The sequence below is a fragment of the Scomber japonicus genome, chromosome 13, assembly GCF_027409825.1.
Source record: "Scomber japonicus isolate fScoJap1 chromosome 13, fScoJap1.pri, whole genome shotgun sequence".
Lineage (NCBI taxonomy): Eukaryota > Metazoa > Chordata > Actinopteri > Scombriformes > Scombridae > Scomber > Scomber japonicus.
In genome coordinates, this window is record NC_070590.1 from 25,221,127 (window position 1) to 25,244,260 (window position 23,134).

General features: G+C 40.3%; 1 protein-coding gene across 1 annotated transcript; it reads left to right on the top strand.

The window, feature by feature from the left end:
- Positions 1-752: 752 nt before the first annotated feature.
- On the top strand, positions 753-20,036 carry ints2 (integrator complex subunit 2). Its single transcript, XM_053331480.1, has 25 exons — positions 753-1,034; positions 1,826-2,135; positions 2,302-2,440; positions 2,863-2,965; positions 3,516-3,629; positions 4,711-4,841; positions 5,722-5,892; positions 6,872-7,089; positions 7,376-7,501; positions 7,680-7,751; positions 9,098-9,212; positions 9,694-9,762; positions 10,708-10,842; positions 10,956-11,132; positions 11,821-11,935; positions 12,691-12,795; positions 12,995-13,159; positions 13,850-14,051; positions 15,354-15,479; positions 15,956-16,157; positions 16,327-16,608; positions 17,219-17,326; positions 17,533-17,638; positions 18,016-18,192; positions 19,319-20,036. The coding sequence occupies exons 2-25, from the start codon at positions 1,843-1,845 to the stop codon at positions 19,498-19,500; spliced, it is 3,633 nt and encodes a 1,210-aa protein (XP_053187455.1). The 5' UTR covers positions 753-1,034; positions 1,826-1,842; the 3' UTR covers positions 19,501-20,036.
- The last annotated feature ends 3,098 nt before the right edge of the window (positions 20,037-23,134 follow it).

Below are 23,134 nucleotides of genomic sequence, written 5' to 3' on the forward strand. Positions count from 1 at the left end.
ATTATAATTTGAGTTTGATATCTTACTTGTTAAATTGCATTGTGTAGTAGCAGCTGGTAATCCATTCTTTTGAGATTTGCTGTCAGCAGCCTTTGAAAACACTCCCTACTATCAGCATGCCCTTGAAAATAAAGAGGAATTTACACCAACAACATGCCAGTGATCAGGTAGGTAAAAATCTGATAGTTATGGGATATTTGTGTAGTTATTGTTCTTTCATCATTTTAAACACAAAGTGCTCCATGTAAACTTGAAGTCTTAATGTGGTGCAATTAAGCAATGCCACTTTTAGATTTCTTCAGATGAATCGTTTTCAGCTTAAGTCTGTCACCCAAATAAATGAATTTGTAAGTTTAAGCAGGTGTAAGTCTGTCAACCTCAAGATCTTAAAGAAAATACTGAATAACGTTGGGTGTTAGTTTGCCTTCCATTCATTTTTAATGGTGGATAAATTGGCCATACTTAGAGGCAATTACAACTCAGTCAAGCATACTGGTGATCTGTATTTATCCAGGCAGTGCTCATCAGATTGTTCTATTTCCCCCAATAATGTAGAGTCGTGATCTGAGAAACCGGACAATATTACGTCACTGATTTTTGTTTTCGGTTTTCTTCTGTAAAGGAAATAAGCTACCCATTCTAGTCTTCCAATAGTGTGCCTGTGTCAGCCCAGTCCATGTGTGATCAGTGACTGACTGAGGCAGGACACAGTAGTATCATGCAGCCTGTAGTCACTGTCAGTCAGACAGCGCTGCTCCGCCGTGCTGACGGGAACAGATCCCTCACTGTCACACCGACACAGTAATCACTTTAGATACAGATAAGATCCAAGTGGACATGCGGAATCTATAACAGACAGGGCGTGAAAACATGCAAAGACATTTCCATAAACCTATCGGCAACAGCTAAGTCGAGCTTCTTTCTTTGACACTGGCTATCTTAGGACTTCCCTAGAGGCTGAGTCCAAGGTCTGACGGCCTCCAGGCTGATATTTCTTTTTTTTAAAAAGACTAAGTATCATCCTAATAAGTGAGGTAAGACTATTCTTGTCGAGTTATTGTTTTTACATTAGACTTTTCAAAACAGAGACAGAGCAGAAAGTACACGCGGGTATTGTCGTCTGACAAGTTAGCCTAGCTTTTAGCTTGCTAGCCAGTAGCATGCTATGAGGCGCTACAAAATCAATGGAGACGGGGAATTAGTATTAGCAAGCGGCTAGTTAGCGTCAATAAGCTAGAGTGAGAGTTAACGGTGAGCGATAACGTAACAGTATCTGCTTGTACTTCAACGAGACATACATTAAACGTGTGTGTGTGCTACTCACTGCTAGAGGGTACGTTTCAATGTGGTCGAGGAAATTTTGGGTCAGTTAAACGTTGTTCTATCTTCCCGGTGTTAGCATTAGCACAGACTTTAGGCTTAGTTAGCCATAGACATTATTTACCGTGTTTCTGTTATTAACATTACTATGATAACAGCCACCATAACATTATTTGGTACCAACTAACAAACTAAACATCTACACATCTACACAAATTAACTATGGAATATATGAGTCATTGGTGTGAGATAATGGTTGTAAAACAGAAATGAATGCATTGCCACTTTGTAACTGCTGTTAACTCAAGCTAGTCCTGTCACACGAACTCTGCTTTGGTTGTGTACAGTTTTGTGGAGTTTCTGTAGTGTATCCTAGATGGTAAGACAGTACATCTGCTCATGCTCAACAAGAGGTTTTGACTAGCAGACTTTTTCTTCTTTGTTTACTCCAGATGGCATCATATTCTGCCTTTAAATTGTTTGTCCGACCTGCCTGTTCCCACAGGGTTTAGTAGCAGAGAGATGGCAGACAGTACAGGGCTGCAGTTCGTCAGCTCCTATGCCTTTGAAGCTATGCAGAAAGTGGACGTGGTGCGCCTGGCTGCTCTAAGTGACCCAGAGCTGAGGCTGCTGCTGCCCTGCCTGGTGAGGATGGCTCTATGTGCTCCAGCTGATCAGAGCCAGTCCTGGGCTCAGGACAAGAAGCTCATCCTCCGCCTGCTCTCTGGAGTAGAAGCTGTCAACTCCATTGTAGCACTGTTATCTGTTGACTTTCATGCCTTGGAGCAGGATGCACGAAAGGAGCAACAGCTGAGGTACACAATAAATGTTAGGTTCTAGTCTTGAGTAGAATGGAGTGCCTCTGTTTTGTTGATCAAGTCACACATTTATTACTTTATGCAGGAAAAACTCGGACCACTGTTTTGCAAAACCTATCTGGAGTTAATTTCAGTATATCTCATGTACTGTCTCTTCTGCCAGGCACAAGGCGGGTGGCTCTAATGGAGAGAGCATCCTGGTGTCACAGCTACAGCATGGTCTTACCCTGGAGTTTGAACACAGTGATCCCCTCAGGAGACTCCGGCTGGCCCTCAGTGAACTGTTGGCTATCATGAATAAGGTACGGTCAGAGGTCCCCAAATAATTCAGTGAATCACAGTACACTGATCATATTAATGAAGTTAAATGGCAACTGAAACCAGCCTAAATCTGAACTGCTGCATTTTGTAGAATGTGATGTGAGAGTGCTATCTGATTGATGATTGAATACAGAGAGACAGTGTTGTCTAAATAAAGGGAAAGTAAAGCATGAATGACTTATTGCAAATAACAGAAAGATGAAAAATATCTTACTCGTGGTCTCAGATGAAAGAAATCTGATTGCACCTCTACTTGTTAATCAAAGCTTAAGTTGGCATCCAAATTTCTGGCAGCTGCTCTCACATTTACAAAGAAATGATGTGTTTCTGAGCACTACAATTGTCCTTCAGTACTTTCATCTTTACCTAATAGGATGACTTGATTTCCCTTGTTGTTTCTCAGGTGGTAGACTCAAATGGAGAATTCTTCCTGAAGTCCTCTGAACTCTTTGAAAGCCCTGTTTACTTGGAAGAAGTCGCAGATGTCCTTTGCATTTTACAAGCAGGTATCCAACTCCTTTCATCTTCTTAATAGTTTTCCCCCAGAGGCTCAAAAGGGACAGTGTTGAATACAGTAGCTTTTGTAAACAAGTGTGCTCATTTCTAGTAAAAGAACCAGATAATCCAGAGTTTAGTCAATAACATGAATGGCATTTGCATATTTGAAAGTTTGTGGCATGATGTAGAATTCATCTGGAGGTCCAAACTGAAGCTTTGTGTACCATGCATTTTTGTAGACATGGTTTTACATCTGAAAAAAAATTTGAAATTTCTTTGAAAACTTTTCTGTCTACCATTAAAGGCTTTTATTGTGAAAAATGTACTTGACTATTTAGATCATAGGAATCTACATTTTTCTTTGAGGGCTTAATTTAGGATATGTATCAGAAACTGCTGATAGTGAGGTGTGGCCATCATTAGCTGCATATAAGTAAAATTATTCAATGTTTCTGTAAAGCCAACCTGAAAATAAGTGACTTCAGTGATGGTGTCATCTGCAGTTGATAAATGGTTTTTTAGAGTGTGTGTGTGTGTGTTTTGTTTCTTTTCTTTTAGAGCTACCTTCCTTGCTTCCCATTGTGGATGTAGCAGAGGCTCTGCTTCACGTCCGCAACGGAGACTGGTTCCTGTGTCTGCTAGTTGCTAATGTTCCTGACAGCTTCAATGAAGGTAATTCATCTGCCCCCACAACACTGTGCATGCTGTCATCTGATAATTTGCGACAGAGTGGCTGGTTAATTGGCAGCATAGCTCCATATATCGTTGATAAGTGTACCCGCTGTGGCAGAAATAGGAATTTGCCCCTGCGTTATATTAGGTAGACAGTTATTGAGATGCCAGCATATGGTTTTTTTCTTAGTTTAGTGGTTTCCCCTCTTAATTCTAGCCATGCCACTGGCCTGAGGGTGCATGTATTTATCTTTGATTGATGATGAACATTATTGTCTCACTTTGGCTCATATAGAGTGCTCTGTGTGCCGCCAGAGACGCTTTATAAGAGGATGCCCATCCTCTCCACTGACTCCTTATCACATAGAGGGTCAGAGCAAAGTCAATAGCTTATTAGTGTGTGTTACATAGCAGTCAACATCAAGGAATCCTGTTGGCTTTGCTTCTGGAAAAGACCTCATTTCATTGAATTGAAAGTGAAGTGAATTGATGTAACGGTGAAGTGAGGGATACAGCTCTGGTCTGTCACATTGACACAAGCTGGTAACCAGACCTAATTCCACCAGCTCCTTTATGACAATGTGAAATAATCCAGAAGTGGCAGAGACGGAAACTAATATCATTTCAGTGCATGTCCCACTCTCAGTCAACCATTAACATTTTGTCTTTTAATACTGTCAGCTGTGGAAAAGTACTGGGGAAATGAGATAAGGCTTTGGAAATGCCGTCCTCTGATGGCTGTTAAATCTTATTTACAGGAAAATAAATGAGCCATGATTCCAGGGTTTAGGGTCTTTATGGAGGAACATCACTTGGCCATAACATTAGAGAAACGATACACTGGACTGTCAGTGATATACAGACAACCAGGAGACCTTTAGGCAAGAATTACATGGTTAAACAAACATGACATACAATATAGATGTAGGAAAATCAAATTGAGTTGGCATGTTGCAAGCAGATGCCAAATTGCTTAATTCAAAGCGTTAAAATGTCAAAGTCCATGAAAAATCAACAGTCCAAAGTATTTTTAAATGTTGTGTTATGTACTTAAATTAAATGTTCATGTCTGTCTTTACAGTTTGCAGAGGTTTGATCAAGAATGGAGAGCGTCAGGATGAAGAGAGTGTCGGTGGTCGACGGAGAACTGAAGCCCTGAGGCAGCTCTGTCAGATGAACCCCTCACAGGCCCTGAACATCAGAGCGATGGTGGTCAGTGATACTCTTAACATGAGAAGAAACTCACACTTAATCCATAATCTGAAGAGAGAGAGGGATCCACCACAGCTGCTGTATTCATCCACACATTAATTATAGATGTTTAAGATGAAACTTTACTTGCGCCTTTATACTTTTAGTATTCTGCATATTATTCACATCTTATCAGTTTCAGTCTGTCATGATAAAAAATAGTGTCTTTGATCATAAATGGTGTCAAAAACCTGACCTCTTAGAATTGAACTATATTTGATAAAGTAAGTTGGATTACATGCCATGTTAATTGATTTGCAAGAAAACATATTTGGCGTTGTTATCAAATGACACCTAAACATCACAGTCATTTCTGATCATTTCCACTTCAACGTGACTATATTATTTCTAGTTCGACACAAACACTGGCTTCATCAAGGTTAGAAATACAGCATATTTTTCTCTTTGCTGATTTATGTTGTGATACTGTCCCTGAAGGGAGAAATTTGTCTTGTAGCCCCCCTTCTCAGAGGGAGGTTACAGCACAAGGTCGGCTATTGAGCAAGGCCCCAGGAGGTGGCGGAAATCCATTGCCTTGCTGAGGGATGCATCAGCAGGACTCATAGTTTGCTGTACTTCGTTGTCTCAGACAGTAGGGTCGGGTGGAATTGATGTCGTGTTGCGCTGAAATTAGGGCATTTTGGTATCCAATCTGTCATAGTTGTTGGTAGCTGGTCTTTGTTAATATATTGATCAGATGCTACAGATGCTACTTCAGAATAGACTTGAAATTTCCGAAATTCATTAACAATTAGAAGTGGGTTGGAAAAAGTAATAATACAAACACAAAAATGAAGAAATCCCCAATATAATAATATCCTGTGTGTTTGTTTATTCCTAGGTGGAGGAGTGCCACTTGCCTGGTCTGGGTGTTGCTCTGACTCTGGATTATAAACCAGATACAGCAGATGAGGCAGTCAGTCCTCTCGTCTCTTATGTCAGCGGTTTACTACTGGGTACCAACAGCAAAGTGCGTACCTGGTTCAGCATGTTCATTCGCAATGGACAACAGGTGAGGGGCAATAATTGATTCTGTGTTGTGTGCACTGTTGTTTAATTACACACAAATAAACATTATGTTTACATGGAGAAGACTGATGCGTTAAGATCAACATCAGTATCTGAGAGTATGAGCATTTTTTTCATTATGTTGAGCAGAGGACACTGAGCCACAAATACACTGTGTTAGGTGATGATGAGACAAGAGTATTCTTGTAGCACATTCAATCAGTGTCAGCATGTTAAAGCAAACATACAGTCACTACATCTCAGTCTATTGGATGAAAGGAGCTAAGTTAAACTAGGTCATGCTTACATGAATAATGATTTCACTTATTGGTTATCACCTTACTTAAAGTTGAGCCTGGGTTTGTAATGTGCATGTAGTCATTATACTGAGTAACAGCATTCTCTCAGACACAGTGTTCAAATATTGCATGTGACCTTTGCTTTACATTACCCCCTCTTTCTTTGCTCTCTCTCCTATCTGTCAGCTCTTGATTTTAGGTTAGCCCAAATTGAAGCTAATGTTCAAAATAACACAAACGTTATGAATGGAATTGTATATCTGTCCATCTGCTGGCATTTTGGCAGGTTATGAAGGGCAGATACTGTTTTACAATCAGCCTTTCACTGCAAATGTCATCAAATGTTTATGTTTCCTTTCTTTAAATGTTATTATCTCTTTTATAGACAATAAAGCTCTGCCTCAGCTGTGTGGAAAAAGCTCTCTGCAGCCAGTGGCAAACTTTCTGTACATGTTTCAGTTTCCCTACTCTGTATGTTAGACCTTGCATTGAAGCTGGTGCTGTGATGATTGTTCAATTAATTAATTGACAGAAAATGAATCCACAATAATTAAGTGTCAAGTCATTTACCAAACAAAAAATGCAACAACACTGGCTTGTTTGAGCGTCCGTATAAACATTTGGATGGAAGCTTTGCTGTTGACTCATGCTTATATCTTGTTTCCTTTTTCTTTGCGCTGCCAGAGAAAGAGAGAAAGCAGCTCGGTACTGTGGCAGATGCGCAGACAGCTGCTGCTGGAGCTGGTCGCCATACTGCCGCGCTCACGCAGCACCCATGTGCCCAACAACGGTGACATGGAAGAGGGCGGCTCAGGGTACTCCGGCCTCAGAGAGGAGCATGTGGTGAAGGCGAGCGCTCTGCTCCGACTCTACTGTGCACTGATGGGCATCGCAGGTCTCAGGTAGGTAAAAGAGGATGACGTAACAAATCTGTTGTGTTTTTTTTTTTTTTTTATATATATATATATATATATATATATATATATATATATATATATATATTTTTTTTTACATTTTTTGAGTTTGATTTTGAGATTTTAAAGTAAGTGTTTTCCCACTTTCAGCATTCTTTTATACCTCAGAATGTTTACGTTAGTCCAGTACAGTAATTAAAAAAGCTCCACAGGCAGTGAATTTGGGGTTAATTTTTGTCTTAAAAACAATACTCTTTTTGTGATCCTCCTCCAGACCTACTGATGAAGAGGCCGAGCAGCTGCTGCAGCTGATGACAAGTCGGCCTCCCGCCACTCCTGCTGGCGTTCGCTTTGTCTCCCTGTCTTTCTGCAAGCTGCTGGCCTTCCCTACTCTGGTCAGGTACATGAAGCTAGTCTTATTCACTCCTACTTTTAAAACTCTTGTTTTATTCAACAAACACTTGTAGGTTGGTTTCACAAACTCCACTCACCTAACATGTGTTGTCTTGACTGAAAAAAGAGTTGTTCACAGTCATTTGTTTTATGGAGTGTGAACATTATCCTCTATGTCTGTCCAGCACTCCAGAGCAGGAGCAGCTGATGGTCATGTGGCTCAGCTGGATGATCAAAGAGGAGGAATACTTTGAGAGGTAAGAAGCTTTACACATTTACACTAATGACAACGGGCATTACTTTAACAAGATACTATGATTCAAATTCTCTTCTCTAAGTGAACAGTTAACACAACATGAGATCTTTTGGACTCACTTTAGTAATATAATCAAATAATAATATTGAAATAGGTTACACTGTATAGAGTTGGTACACATGAATTCATTTGTGTGTACATAAAGCATGGCCTCTGCTACAGTTACTGGAAGATATGTCTGGGTTTAGCATGCAGTGTGATAGCAAAAGGTTTTTGTACTGCTCTTTATTACACTGCCAGTCTAAACATTTCCACCAGCTTATGAGGTAGTTTTAAAATCCTATAGCATCCATGATATATCACTGTTTAATATTGTAAACCCTTGAAACAGATAGTGTAAACATTTATGCCAGTATGTTGGATGTGGTTGCTTTTACATAATAAGTAACATTAGCCAGTATTATAAAGCAATATTCATGTTTTATAAATATATTAAGTGAACAATGTGTAATTCTGACAGCCATGTTCCTTTTGACAAGGTTCACCCATTGTCATTTACAAGCACAGACTTATACATTTTTGCTCTTATTATGTCAAATGTTTCCCTCTCATTTAAGGCTTCATGGTTTTATCCTCAGTGATTGTTTGATAGTGTATTCTATCTCAGTACTATAACTGTCTTCTTTATTGTTGCACTTGTGTGGTCTTGGTTTTCCTCTCTAGAGGAGCTTGTGAGTCTGAGTATATTGAGACTTTGTGACAAATCAAAGAGACAGACAGAAACAATAATGTGGAATGCATTTGGGATTCATTAACTAAGTCAGGAAGCTGTTGTAGCCTCATGATTTATAGCTGCAATCATTGGACATCAGACTGAGATGACCAGTTACATGTGGTAAATTCCACATCTGAATTCACACTTTAATTTGTGTGAGCTTTGTTTATGTCCAGTCTTTGGAGGGCATTGATCTTCTTTCTGTAAATGTTTGCTCTTCATGGGAAATAGGCAGTGATAAAGTCAGCAAACTCAGATGGAGCGTTGGTTTGTTTGTTCATATGGCCAGTGTTAACAACAAATTATAAGTGCAATCGTGTGTGTGTTTATGACTATAGTCCATAAAGCATAAATCATCACAGAGTCTTAAGTGTGTGTGTGTGTGTGTGTGTGTGTGTGTGTGTGTGTGTGTGTGTGTGTGTGTGTGTGTGTGTGTGTGTGTGTGTGTGTGTGGGTTGATGCAACCAGCATAATCAGTTGATTAAAATTCTGTCCTATAAGATGCAGGATTAACAACAAGTCTAAGTGTCTTTTCTCACTTGCCTCGCATATGTGTGTCCTCCTCCTTCCAGCGCTGCAGGCGTATCTGCTTCTTTTGGAGAGATGCTATTACTGGTTGCCATGTACTTCCATAGCAACCAGCTCAGCTCCATTATTGAGTTGGTGTGCTCTACTTTGGGGATGAAGGTAAGGTTTGTAGGTGGGTGGGAGGGAGGGAGGCAGTGATCAATACATCAGTCTGTCTGACCAGCCACTGGCCCCACTCCTCCACTGCAGCAGTAGCGCATATAAAGAATATATCACTGATGAAACACTTGCAGCATACACATATCTACCAAGACACTCTATAGCCTGTGGCCAATTTGCTGTTTTATTACTTATTAAGTGCACTATTGTTTCCTGCCTGTGTGCTAAGTAGTTTTCCTGTCTCAGTGTATTTTCCACTAAGATGTGTAATGTAATTGGATTTAGAGCCTGTTTGTTTCCACCCCTAGGGCAATCCTATCAATTCAATGTTGTGCCTGCCATGTAGAATTTTTCTTATGAAATATGAAAGGAGGGAATTACAAAATGCCAGCACTGTTGCCTGCAGGTTATTTTCACTCACAGTAAACTTACCACTGTTGTTCTTTATTCTTTTCTTTTGCTCATGTTTAACTTCCTACAGATTGCCATCAAACCCAGCTCTTTAAGCAAGATGAAGACTATCTTCACACAGGAGATCTTCACAGAACAGGTACGTGCATTATAAGTCCACTCTTGTTTTTTTACCTGCAGTGATGAACTCGCCTCCTGTTAATACAGTGTTCCATGATTTTTAAAACACTCATTTGTTTCCCTCATCAATAGCTTCTGTAAAATCAGGAATGTAGCAGCATGTAGTTTGACAATTTAGAACAAAATAAAATAAAATGTCCCTCTGAAAGGACAATATTTTGATTTAGAAAATTGTCATGTTCAGGAAACACTATTATTACATTTACTGTGATTATAATTACATGCTACATCACCCCATCAAATGAAGATGTCTAACACCCTTTATAAATTAATAGTAGCTTGATTTAATAATTTGATGCTTTGCTTGGATGGAAGTATGTATGTGTATAATTATTACATTTTATAAATGACATAAATTCATTATACATTTATAACATTTCTTGAGTTAATTTCAGAGTGACATGAAAAACTGTCATGATACACAGCAGTTTACCCCTCCTACATATCATGTTACTTTAGGAATAGTATTTGATGTCTACATTACATCTGTGTGGGTGATTCAATGACAGTGTATGTAATCTTATATCTGTATGTTATGATATATTATATAGAAATTCAGTTGTTCAAACTGTATATAGATAATATAATATGAAGTGAATGTCTAGTCAGTGAATTAAATATCTTGAAAATCAAGGAACTTCATCACTTTGACAAAAATCCTGTAAAATATCCACAACATGGTCATGCTCAATGAATTGCCTTTAATAGCCAAATACAGTCTGACAGTATACAGTATATCATCATGTGGCCCAATCTTACATGTATATGTATATTTTATGTGTAATGCTGTAACTCATAGCTTTCTCAATAATATTGAGTGATGTGAGGCTGTACTGTTATGTAGGTGTTCTTTGTCAATATGTTGCTTTATTGATAACTTGTGTATTATATCTGCTGTGTGTAGGTGGTTACAGCCCACGCAGTGAGGGTTGCAGTGACCAACAACTTAAGTGCCAACATCACAGGATTCCTCCCCATTCACTGCATATACCAGCTGCTCCGGAGCCGAGCCTTCACCAAGCACAAAGTGTCCATCAAGGTAGGAGCTGTGCACTAGGTGACTCATGATAATGACTAGATGGCAAACTGCTAAGTGTTATGTCTGTTTAAAACATTTTGCCTTCCGGTGCTGTCCTTGGGTGCGTCCTCTAGGATTGGATCTATCGCCAGCTCTGTGAGACAACCACCCCCATCCACACCCAGCTGATTCCCCTAATTGACGCCTACATCAACTCAATCCTCACACCAGCATCCAAGGCCAACCCAGAGGCCACCAACCAGCCTATCACAGAGCAGGAGATCCTCAATGTGTTCCAGGCCTCTGCTGGGGTGAGTCAACCTCAGGGCTTCACACCAACTACACTTTTAACAATTAATGGCACTGTACATAGCATATGTGGTTCAATTGTCCACATTCACTAACTCTGTGTGAATATTTGAAGGCGAAGTTCTCCTCTTCTTCAATTGTGAGAATAAGGAGTCCACTAAGTCTCATAAAGGAAACTTAACACAGCGTTGCCTTCTCTTTCTGTTTCTCTGCCAACCTGAATTTACTGTATTTATTATTGTTAAAGCAATAATTATTGTTGGATTCCAGTAACTCTACTGGACTGCTGCACACTGTACTTTATAGTCTTCATCCCCATCCCTGCAGCTACTTCTGGTCTGTAAATAAATACGCCTTTGTTGATATCAGGATTCATTTATGGATGATATATAACCACATTACAAAAAGTATGAAGAGTAAGTTTCAGCACTATTAACAATAAAATTAAATTATCTAGAACTTTAAAAAAAAAAAAAAAAAAAAAAAAAGTTAAGCTATAATATAATAAGATAATTGGAAATTTGGAGTAAATTGTGTGTTTCTAATGGTGAATACTTAAGTTTTCCACATTATATTGCAGATTAACCTTTTCAAAGTATACCAACATTCATTGATAATGTGGACCCTACTGTGCTGCCTGTCCCTGATCTGTAGCTGTTTTGTTTTGTTTTTTTCTTCTTTATTTTTTAGCAAGGGGAGGTTAGTCGAGGAGGACGACAGCGCTACTCCATCACCACCCAGCTCCTTATCCTCTACTACATCCTGTCTTATGAGGAGAACCTTTTGGCCAGCACCAAACAACTGGGTACACACAATAAGACAATAACTGTGTCTCGTCTAACACCGCTCTGTGCCTGGTTCTCTTCTGTGCCGTTGGCTCACTTCCTCTCTGTTTCTTATTTTCCCCTTTTCTGCTTGTCTAAAGAGCATCCATTGTCATCTCCTCCACTGAAGGAGGCGTTGTATTTGAGATGGAGGGAATTTGTCAGACAGTGAAAGGAGAAAGGCAGCTTTTGTCTCGTGCTAAGTTGTAGGAGATGCTCTCACTCTGGATTGTGCAGTCATTCATCCCTTTCTCTCTGGGCATCCAAAGTTGGCTGCTTCATAGAGAATAAATGGAGGGCTGACAAAGAGCCAAGTACAATGGCTGCGGCAGCTAGGCTAACTAGGACAGCTGTAGGTTAGATTGAGCATTAGCAGTTAGCCTAGTCAGTGTTTATTCTCTCCCATGACGAGCTCTCCTCTTGCCCTTCATTAGGCCAGATTTATGTGAGAGTTTATGCCCATGTCTTTAATTGCTGTGTTTACCCAAGTGCTCCCACAGCCTTCAAGGAAGGAGTAATGAAGCCCATCAGCAGTTGTAATGAACCCACGTCAATGAAAAATCACCTCCGTGCCTCTAACACAGCGGCACAGCGGCTCTGGCGTCCTTACACAGCCAAATAAAACACTTATGCTCTGTCTTGTCCTTTTCTTGCCTTATGTTTTTAGTCTCTATATTGTCTGCCCAATTGTTTCTTTACTTCACTCACCCTCTTTTCTCTCTTCTTTTTTTTATAGCTTTAATGCAGAAGAAGCCAAAGTCCTACTCAGCAGCCCTGATGGACCAAATCCCCATTAAGTACCTGGTAACCCAAGCCCAGGGACTGCAGCAGGAGCTCGGGGGTGAGACATAGAGTTAACATTTGGTTGCTACTCTATATTCATGTTTTTTTCTGAATACGTATTATATGCAAGTCACACGGCAAGATCGCAGCTGTGACTTCACATTACGTAATCAATCTACTACATATGCTTTTTCTGGATGTGTTCTGGATGTAATAAACTGACAAATAACCTCCCTCTTCTCTTTCCCTGTTTCCAGGTCTACACTCTGCCCTGTTGAGGCTGCTGGCTACCAACTACCCTCACCTCTGTCTAGTGGAGGACTGGGTGTGTGAGGAGGAGGTGACTGGTACCCTGCCCCTGCTGAGGAGGATGATGTTGCCCAGCAACACCTGCAGATACACTCAGAGCCAGCTCCACCAGGGTGAGGGTGGGGGTGGGGCGAGTGTGTGTGTGTGTGTGTGTGTGTGTGTGTGTGTGTGTGTGTGTGTGGGTGTGGGTGTGGGTGTGGGTGTGTGTGTGTGTGTGTGTGTGTGTGTGTAGGGGGTGCCACACATGACAATAATAGAAACTGTAATGGGCACTACTTGAGTTAATAAGATACAATTAAAGGGTGCTCTGAAGTCATTTAGATTGAATATAGGAAGACAATATGGCATTTACAGGTGAAAGCCTTTATCCAACTGAAATCTTATCTCAATGGTTAATCCTTCAGGGTTTAGAGGATTATGCTGTAATTGGCTCTTCTTTGTTAAAGATCCTCAACCAACTGCGAGTGTAGCACATAATCAGTTTCACACATCGTTGTGCAGGTTAATGTAGAGTATGCGTTTACATTTAATTCAACTCAATTCAACTCCGCAATTGTGTTGTGTAATACATCTAGGAGTGTGTTATTAGGATCATTGCGACCATCTTCAGAATTATGGTGACATCAGAACTCATTAGTTAGAAACTGACATGTATGTTAAATAATAGAAATATTGTGCCTCTGCCTCCTTGCATTTGGTGATGGTAGGAGGTGAGCAGGGGTCAGATTGTGAATTTACTTGAAAATTGAAGGGAACACAACAGACTTTAACGGTTAGGTCAACCATTTCTTTTCCCTCTTCAGCCTTCCAGAAATTACCATCCAGCAGTCCCAGGCTGATGCGGATCCTGGAGCATTTAACGCTGCTTTCACCCGGAGATCTGATCCCTTACGCAGAGGCCCTCACAGCCAGCACGGCTCTGCTGCTGGAGCCTGCTGTGCCTCGCCGAATACTACAGACCCTCAACAAGCTCTGGATGGGTCTCAATACTGTGATGCCCCGCAGGTACATGATCTGGACTCAATTAGATGGCGTGGACATAGAGTAGAAAATACTACTGTGAGAATACTTCTGAATTTCACTGGGGATTAATACCTGATGTGAATTGAAATATTTTTCGTTTGTTTACATTGTGCAAATTTAAATGTTATAGGTTTTTTGTACAGTTTAATTGATATTCATGTGGATAAGGTATATTTTCTGCCTTAAAGTGTTATTTCTATTCTTTAAATGAATGGCATCACTTGGGTATTGGAACTCAGAATCAATACAGTCCAAATAAGTACCACATAATTATGTAATTAGATTGTGAATATGAATCCACAGATTCAGGCAGAGAAGTGATATTACCTTTTTGGCTGTTGGCTAACCTCCTAATTGTATGTCTTCTCAGTAAAAGTAGTGCAATAGAACTTGACTTGGCTGTGTAAAGTTACTCTTAGACTTCACAAATGGATTAAACAAAGACCTGTGGAACAAGAGTTGTTGCCCTTCACCCTGGGCTTCTTGCTCAGTGATTATTGTGTGAATAGATCAGAGGTATTGAGCCGGGCCACTCAGTCAGCCCTGTGTGAGCTCTCTGGACAGAAGAGGGTCACCCTCACTCTGCCCCTGGGCCAACAGGAGCACAATTACCAAAGCTCTGAGCAGACATCCTATCGATCCAAAACGGGGTTCTGTAACAAGAAGAGCTCAGGGCAGGTAAACTGAGGGAGACCCTCCACGAGGGAGATGTAAGGGATTATTGCCCCCTCCTATGACTCTTCTCCCTCTCGTAGTATTGAATGCTGCAGAGGGCTGGACGATAGGCTCTTGTCAATCAAGGAGGAGGGCAGCAGTGTCAAATTTCACACAGATCCTCTGATGCCAGTTTGCCACCTGCAGGGAGACTTGAAACTCCAGGAGTAGCTGCTGTTTATAGTTTATCATTGGTCTGATAAGAGAGGTTGAGGGTGAAATGCTGCCACGGGGTAATTTGTGAGTGACTTGAATATTTGAAGTCAAAACCTCACTGTGTGTCGTGTGTAGCATTTCCCTTAAATAAATCCATTTAGGAAAAAAGGTTAAAAGTTGATTAGTTCATCATTAGTAGTTTATCTGGATTGGCATAACATTTATTATTAACCAGAGATGTTATGTTATCTTCTCATAAACAGTATCTTTTCATGTGCTATCAGTCTTTTCAAATGTTGCTCAACAATGTCTCAACAAGAAAAAATGATTCATTTTGAAATGATATTGTTTGGGTAATGAAACTCCAAAAGTGTGATATGACTAAAAGCTGAAACTCATGTGTTTGTGTTGCAGGTTGTGGGTGATGACAGTAAATGCTCTCCAGCTGTCAGCTAAGCTGCTCAGACAGCAGAGATACACTCAGAATGACCTGATGGTGGATCCTCTCATTGTGCTGCGTTGTGATCAGAGGGTGTACAGGTGACTATTAACACAACTCTGTCAAGTTTAAGGAATAATAAAGGAAAAAATAAGGTTTTTTATTACCAAATAATTGTGGCTGTGTATGAGTATATTATCTTAGACAAATATTAAAAGGAGTTGTATTAAATTTAAACATATTCTATAAGAGTTTCTGTAATGTTTTTAAGGTAGTAACAACAAATATGGTTATTGAATCTGTGAAGTATTTACTCTTTTTAAATTTGGTTTGTTATGACAGGTGAAAATAATTCCTGTCAAAACTCTGGTAGAAATATGAATAAAGCTTAATGTAGCGCTGATTCCACTGTGCTGCTATCTATTATATTGTTGTTGTTTTCCTTATCTAGCAGGAAAGCTGTGTGGATTTTACCTGTTGTTGATTTTTGTGCATACCTGCTATTCATACCAAAATAATTAACCTACAAGTTTGACCTATGTTTTTATTTGTTTGTTTGTTTGTTTGTATCCTCCAGGTGTCCTCCTCTGATGGATATTGTCCTTCACATGCTGAATGGGTACCTGCTGGCCTCAAAAGCCTACCTACACTGCCACTTGAAGGAGACGGCTGACTTTGATCGGCAGAGCCAGACAGTCTCAAACCTGGGCGTGCCTGGACAGCCTGATACACCCGAGGTCACCAGAGAGGAGCTGAAGAACGCCCTCCTATCTGCACAGGTACTTTAATCACTGACACACACTCTCATAGGAAATATCCTTTTTTTCCCCCACATCATCAGAGTTTGGGGAAGCATGAATGGAGAAATAACATGACTTGAAATGACACTGGAAATGTTAGTGATGACCTTTCCCACCTTACAAACCACATGTTTCTGTTTAACCTCAGGATAGCGCAGCTGTCCAGATTCTCCTGGAGGTGTGTCTGCCAACCGCTGAAGAGCAGCAGCTGGGGGCCAACACGGAGAGCTTGCTGAGTAGCATCAGGGACCCCGTGCCAGGGAAATCGAAACAGGGAAGCCTGGGGCCAAGAGCCAGGGGGGGCGTGAGCGATGCTGAGACAGAAGGAGGCTTGCTCAGCGACTTGAGGGAGGTGCAATGTCTCATCTGTTGTCTGCTGCATCAGATGTTCATCGCCGACCCCAACATCGCCAAGTTGGTCCATTTTCAGGTAAAACACAAGTGTGGAAAACATGCATTGGGCTGGACATACAAAACTTGTTTTATTGTGATTGTAGGAAGGCTGACATGTTTACAGAGTCGGAAACATAGCACTGAGAGTGTTGTAACAGGACTGAGTCCAGGAGCCTGTGGTTTAAATCACCACTCTCGGGTGCTACTCTATGACATTCCTGCATAACTAGATTCCTTCCTTCCAAATATTTCCATGAGAAAGTAATGTTATCAATGATAATACCGTTTGTATGAGTAGTTAAGTGGATAGTGCCATATTGCTGAAAATACCTTTTGAGTTTCTCAAGAAGCGCCAAGTCATGTTGACCCCATTAGTCATCACATTCTGCTATGACATAAGTGGTAAGTGACTGCTGCACTCCCATAAGTAGCAGACAGCCATATGGTGGACTTCATCAACTCAATCCTTTCTCTGTCACACTAATCCACCCTTGACCACGCTGCCAAGCAAAAGCTGCTGCAGGCATCTGTTTATACACACGGTCAATATAAAAGCACTTGTGTGTTCATTCTTGGTTTTTTGTCATAAGTTTTATATTTCCTGTTGTCTCCCTCTTTTCCTTACCCTCCCTGTCTCTCCCTGTCAGGGTTACCCTCAAGCTCTGCTGCCTCTAACTGTGGCAGGCATCCCCTCCATCCATATCTGTCTGGACTTCATCCCAGAACTGCTGGCCCAGCCCCAGCTGGAAAAGCAGGTGAGGCCTCCCAACCTCCCCTCTCTTCTCTTTTTCCTGGCTTGAAATCCTTGAGTTGCCCTGGTCTTGTGCCAGAGTCTCTCTCACAATGTTGTGTTTCTTTTAAAGCAGCCCTATTGGGTGCACTCTGCTGAATGTTTGCATATTTGCTAAATAAACAAGTGGGAACATGTTTGTAGCTGTTGTGAATGTGTGTGTCCCCATAGATCTTTGCAATCCAGTTGCTGTCATATCTGTGTACCCAGTACGCTCTACCCAAGTCGCTCAGTGTGGCCAGGTTGGCCATCAGTGTTATGGGCACACTTCTAACAGGTCAGTGAACAGACAACTGCTTGTCTTTACACCTCATACTTTCATGCTTTTGGTTAAACCTCCTTTATTCACCAATACTTCAATTTTACCTGTACATCTCTGTCATTGAATGTGACATTTGCCCCCTGCAGACTCACTGTATTCTATAAACCACAACACATTCTGTAAATAACAGCTGTTGTCAAGCAGCATGTCTTAATATTTTTCTCTCTGTATTTGGCTGCCACCATCTGGTCTTTGGTTGCTAGTGCAGCATTCCTTTTCTATTACATAACTGTACAGCATGTACCAACCTATTAGTTTGTACACTGGTTTTGAGTGTAATTTGAGTGTACTGTTCTCTGTGCGTGTGTCTGTGTGTGTGTTTTGCTCTTAAGTGCTGACTCGTGCCAAGCGTTTCTCCTTCTTCATGCCCACGCTGCCATGCTTGGTGGCCTTCTGTCAAGCCTTCCCTCCACTCTATGATGATGTAGCAGCCCTGTTAGTACAAGTGGGTCAAGTTTGTGCCTCTGACGTGGCCACCAAAGCCAGAGACATTGACCCTCTCATCGCCCGTAAGTATAGTTAATCCCTTGGTTGGCATTATAATACTATGCCAGTTTAAGTTTTCATTGTTGGGATAACCACCATCAGACTGGATGTTAATGGTTAGAAAAGTTAGGTGAAAATATATAATGAGGTTATCAAGTAGGAACCTCCTCTCACATGTACTTGGGTGTGGGTACTAAAACAGGGTGTCCCAGATCTGCCTCTGTTTCCACGTGCTGTCAACACTGAGCAGTAGTCTATTAGCACTTGCATGGAAAGTGCTGTCCAGATTATTATTATTATTATTATTATTATTATTCATGTTAAACACCAATTATTAAGCCAACATAAAATGACTCAACTGTAGGAATAGACACAAAAATGTTATATATATATATATATATACATATATAATATTTTTGGCTTGCTATCAAACTATCAAAATGCCACTATGTTATATTGACAAAATGAACTGCACCCTGTACCCTGACACATGAGCTCAAACTACTGGTTCTCTAGTTAGTCGCATGCAGGAGCGATTTTGTGATAAAATAAAAAAGTGCCCTACATAATGCAGCACCACACTTTTCCTAAAGTAGGCCTGCATTAAATTTAATAAGGTTAATCCAACTTGCTTCAATATTTTTGACAGCTGAGTAGTTCTGAAAAAAATAAAACAAACAAAAGCATCCATTAAAGATTTCCTGTAATGGTCTTTAATGATCTTTGACTGGATTCCTACTCTGCAAATACTGTCAGTAGTTTTCATCCAGCCCGAAGCACCAGTGATTGTAAGCGTTCCTCTTAATGTTGGACATGTTTTAGACTTTTCCATCCAAGTGTCCCAGTTAATGTCATCTGGCTGTCTCGTGTTGAGTGTGTACATTTTGAAAGGTGTTAATTATAGGCTGTATTCAGACACAAAAAATTAAAAAGTTACATTGTGGTTTTGTTGACCATTTACTTATTTCTCATCACAATTAAAGCATCATTCAAACATGACAATGAAGAATCTTTCTGCTTCTACCTGATACCTGAAACTGCCAACAGATCTGTAGTGTAGATCAATCGCCATCATAATAATCATATAGAGTATCATTTAAAGGTTATAAATAAAAATCCATAATGAGTTAGCCGTTTTTGCATCCTCAGGCCTGCAGTATCTGAAGGAGAAACCACAGGAGGCCCTGGTTCCAGGAGAAGCCTCCTCCAAGCTGACTTTACCCCAGAGGACAGCAGAGGAACTGGGCGGCGCTGACCCTGATGTCCAGATCTGTTACTGCATAGAAGCCACCTTTATGGACATCATCAGCTCCACCCTTCATGGACTATAGACACACATACACACATATACACATACACGTTGTAGAGGGAGAGGAGTGACCGGGTCTAAATCAACAACTCTAAACACTGCCCTAGAAAGACAGTCACACTCCTGAGAGGGCTACTATCAGCACATCTGTTACAAATATTAAGGGCTTTCAGACCGTGTTAGGTTGTGGATTTCTCTCATTCTGTGCTCATGATGGGATATGCACTGTATATCCACCGTACTCTGTTCAGTCTGGACTAAGTCATGTACTGAAACTCCTTCCTTCTCTATCATCAGGCTCCACTTTGACATCTTGTAAATAATAAATCACGATTTGCAATTAATTTAGAAAGTTTATTTTAAATGTGCTCTGTCACAATATGTAGAAAGTGAAATACAGAAAATGTTAAATGGGTCCATTTTCTTGACCTCTGTAGGCATATTTTTCTAAGCTCTAAGTGTTGTGATCTTTTTTTCTCAGCGACTGAAAAAAGGAAAAATGTTGCCTTGAAATATGTAGAAATTTTGTACTGTATTTTGTTTGTAATAAAACAAAGAAACAAACATGTGAGATGTATTTAAGTTCATGGGGAAACATTTAGGATGAGAAAACTAAATCTGCCATTTATGCCTGGTGACGTGTTTAACTCAAGAAGTAGACTAGTGATGCTCTGGTGCTGGGCAGGAGACGGGGGCAACCGAGACATGTCTTGATTTAGTGGCATCTAGCCGTGAGGCTTCAGACTGCAACAAAGTGAATACCCCTCCCCTTTCAAGTGTGTGGGAGAAGTTACGGAGGCACAACGCAAGAGGACCCTTCTAAAGCCAGGGTTTGGTTTGTTTGTTCTGGTCTACTGACATTATCCAAATGTGTATAATTAAGAATGGAGTCGTTTTTGGCTAACAGTTGGAGCTGTTGTTTATTTGATGTTATGTCCACCACAAGTCAAAGCTAAATCCCATTTCACAGCTTCACTTTCAGACTAATTAGAAGCTTGTTAATGTGATTAGTAACACCTGTGCTCTTCCCTCTGTGACAGGTCAAAATGTCCGCTGTGAAAATTGGTTTTCTCTGATGCTCCACGCCTTTGAGTGGTAGAATTACTTTCTCACACACACACACACACTTTTCATCCCTATGAATGCACCTATATTTATGTAATACAAAAATATTTTTAATTTCATATGTCAATTACAGATTCAGATTCAGTGATATCACACAAAAGAAATACACATGTAAGTAAAAAATAAAATAGTTTGCAGCATTGATTTATTTTTCAAGATTGAACAATGTGGCAGATGGTTAAATACTTGTGTGATTGTTTATTCCTGCTCTGAGGTAACAGAAAATATACAGCCAAATGAAGTTTCTGTTGAGACTGTCAGCTAATAGCAGCCTGTGACTAGTGGATTGTTCTGAGTGCTTCTTTTAGGCTCTATCACAACTCTTTAACGACAATAAAAATAAATTGACTCTGGTTAAATCCTGGTTCCAGCTCGGTCCTGGGAGAGAATGTGGTCTTGGCTGAGACATGACTGTGGTTAATCTTGGATTTGAATTTGGACTCAACATAGGTGGCCTTGCCTACAGCCGTGCTAGTAAAAGGCTTTGACTGGTTTGGCTCATGATCATATTCAAGATAAATATTTTGAAAGCCACAATTGCTGTCAGTCTCATCTGTGTGGCTTTTATGGTAGAAGTATCTTATTGCACACATCCGACTGGTACAGCTGCTTTTTCAGTATAGCTTGTAAACATGTCAGCTGCTGAAATGTCTAACTGCATTATGTTAGGTTGTATAGGCATGCAGTTGTTTGTCATCAGCACTGGTTGTAGATCTAGTTTAAGTAACCATGCCAACGCAAGGATGTATTGCAAAGTTTGAATCAACTGATCATTGGTGTATTGTGATTAAAGAAAGAACTGTAGCTTGTTTAAAGACATGTTGCACAATTCAGTGGCCTACACAACACATTTAAATCAGTTTATTCATCTCAAAACCCACTGCTGAGTTCTTCCATTTTATCCTCCACTATACTGTTAATAGAAACAAGTTGAAGCATCTGCCGCCTTGTTTTTTTATGCTACTCATCACACTTATGACTACACATGAATCTATATTACTGCAGCTGTACCATCATATCCTGGTGATTCACCAGAGGGCAGTCTTGCCACAGCGTAAAACAACTGATCCATCTTGTCTGTCTAAACACACTAAGTACATAAACCTTCAGGAGTCAAGAGAAGAACTCGAGTGTAGGGTTCAAGTTTGCACACATAATTCTAAAATGTAGAAATCAAATTTATGTATATAGCCATGTGATACCATCTATGAGGAAAAACATGTGCAATAGATGTGTGTATAGAAAAGTCCAAAACAACATAATTATAGTATGGATAATTGATTTTTAAGCTGTTACTGTTATAAAACAATGTAAACTGTCATATTATTTACATTGTTTATAATTAATTAAATGTTGGAAGGGTAAATAGTTTTTTTAACCTGCACATTATAAGTATTTTCTTGACAAAACACACTGATTAATGACTCTATTAAAAAGTGAATTTAGTGAATGATCATGTACATAAGAAGAAATGCAGTAGAATGACTTAAGATATATAACGTGCATCTTACAAATATAACATTATATAGTATAGAAGTTGCTGGATACACTACATTGTACATCTTATAATCTTTGATGTGAAGAGGCTTGGACTTGCTTCACAGATCTGACTTCCTCACTCTCCCCTCTGTGGTGTTGAGGTATTTATGAAGCTCGGCAGCAGTTTGTTGTGCTGCTGCAGTTTCCCCGATGCTGTGAGAGACGCCTGAAGCAAGCGAGGGTGAAATCACAGAGCAGTTTTGTTTTCACAAGCGTTGCTGCTGCGCATCTAACATCTCGCACCTAAAATACAAGCCCCCTGCAAAGTGCAGAAAGAGGGCTGCTCAGAGGGAAGCCAGAGACAGCAGATGGGATATTCTGTGTTCAATATGAAGACTAGATGAAGGGAAATTTAGAGTGAAATCCCTCATCTGTGTGGTGAAATGATACATGTTGAGATTGTGATGGTTGATGATGACATCTATTAACAGTTTGATGCTACAATACATAAAATATACTGATTAAATAGTGAATATGCGACTATACACAACTCCTCCATTCATACACATAAATATGACCTGGAGTCACACATGTGAAGCTAAATAAAAGGATCACAGTTTGTGACTAAACATAACTTAACATTCATTTCATATTTAATCCTGTTGGCTTAGTGGGAAACAGAAAGTTGTTATTTGTGGGCCGCAGAGGTAACCAGACCTTCAATTCTTGTTAGGAATTCTGTTAAGCCACATGATGGTAATTGGGATTCATTGCAATGTGGTGCACAAGCTCTGTGGACTCGGAGCTAAATCTCTTATTTGCGGCATTATCTTTTTTTTTCTCTCTCTCTCTCTCTCTCTCTTCCTCTCTCTCAGGCTTTGCACGTCGGGCCAAGGATGTGTAAACACCGACCTTGCTGAAAAGAGTTTCCCGACAATGCCTCCGCCGCTTTCTGGAGAATGCTTGAGGGAAGCACTTAAATGCTGTTCTTAATGCACTTAGCCAGGTATACACTACCTCCAGCTTTTTTTTCCTATTCACATCACAGGTCT

Bases quoted from the DNA above. Each gene is read 5' to 3' on its own strand.
- ints2 (XM_053331480.1), top strand. From the start codon at position 1,843: ATGGCAGACAGTACAGGGCTGCAGTTCGTCAGCTCCTATGCCTTTGAA. The intron at 9,763-10,707 runs GTACGTGCATTA...TGCTGTGTGTAG, and splicing joins AGGAGATCTTCACAGAACAG to GTGGTTACAGCCCACGCAGT. The intron at 11,133-11,820 runs GTGAGTCAACCT...TTTATTTTTTAG, and splicing joins TGTTCCAGGCCTCTGCTGGG to CAAGGGGAGGTTAGTCGAGG.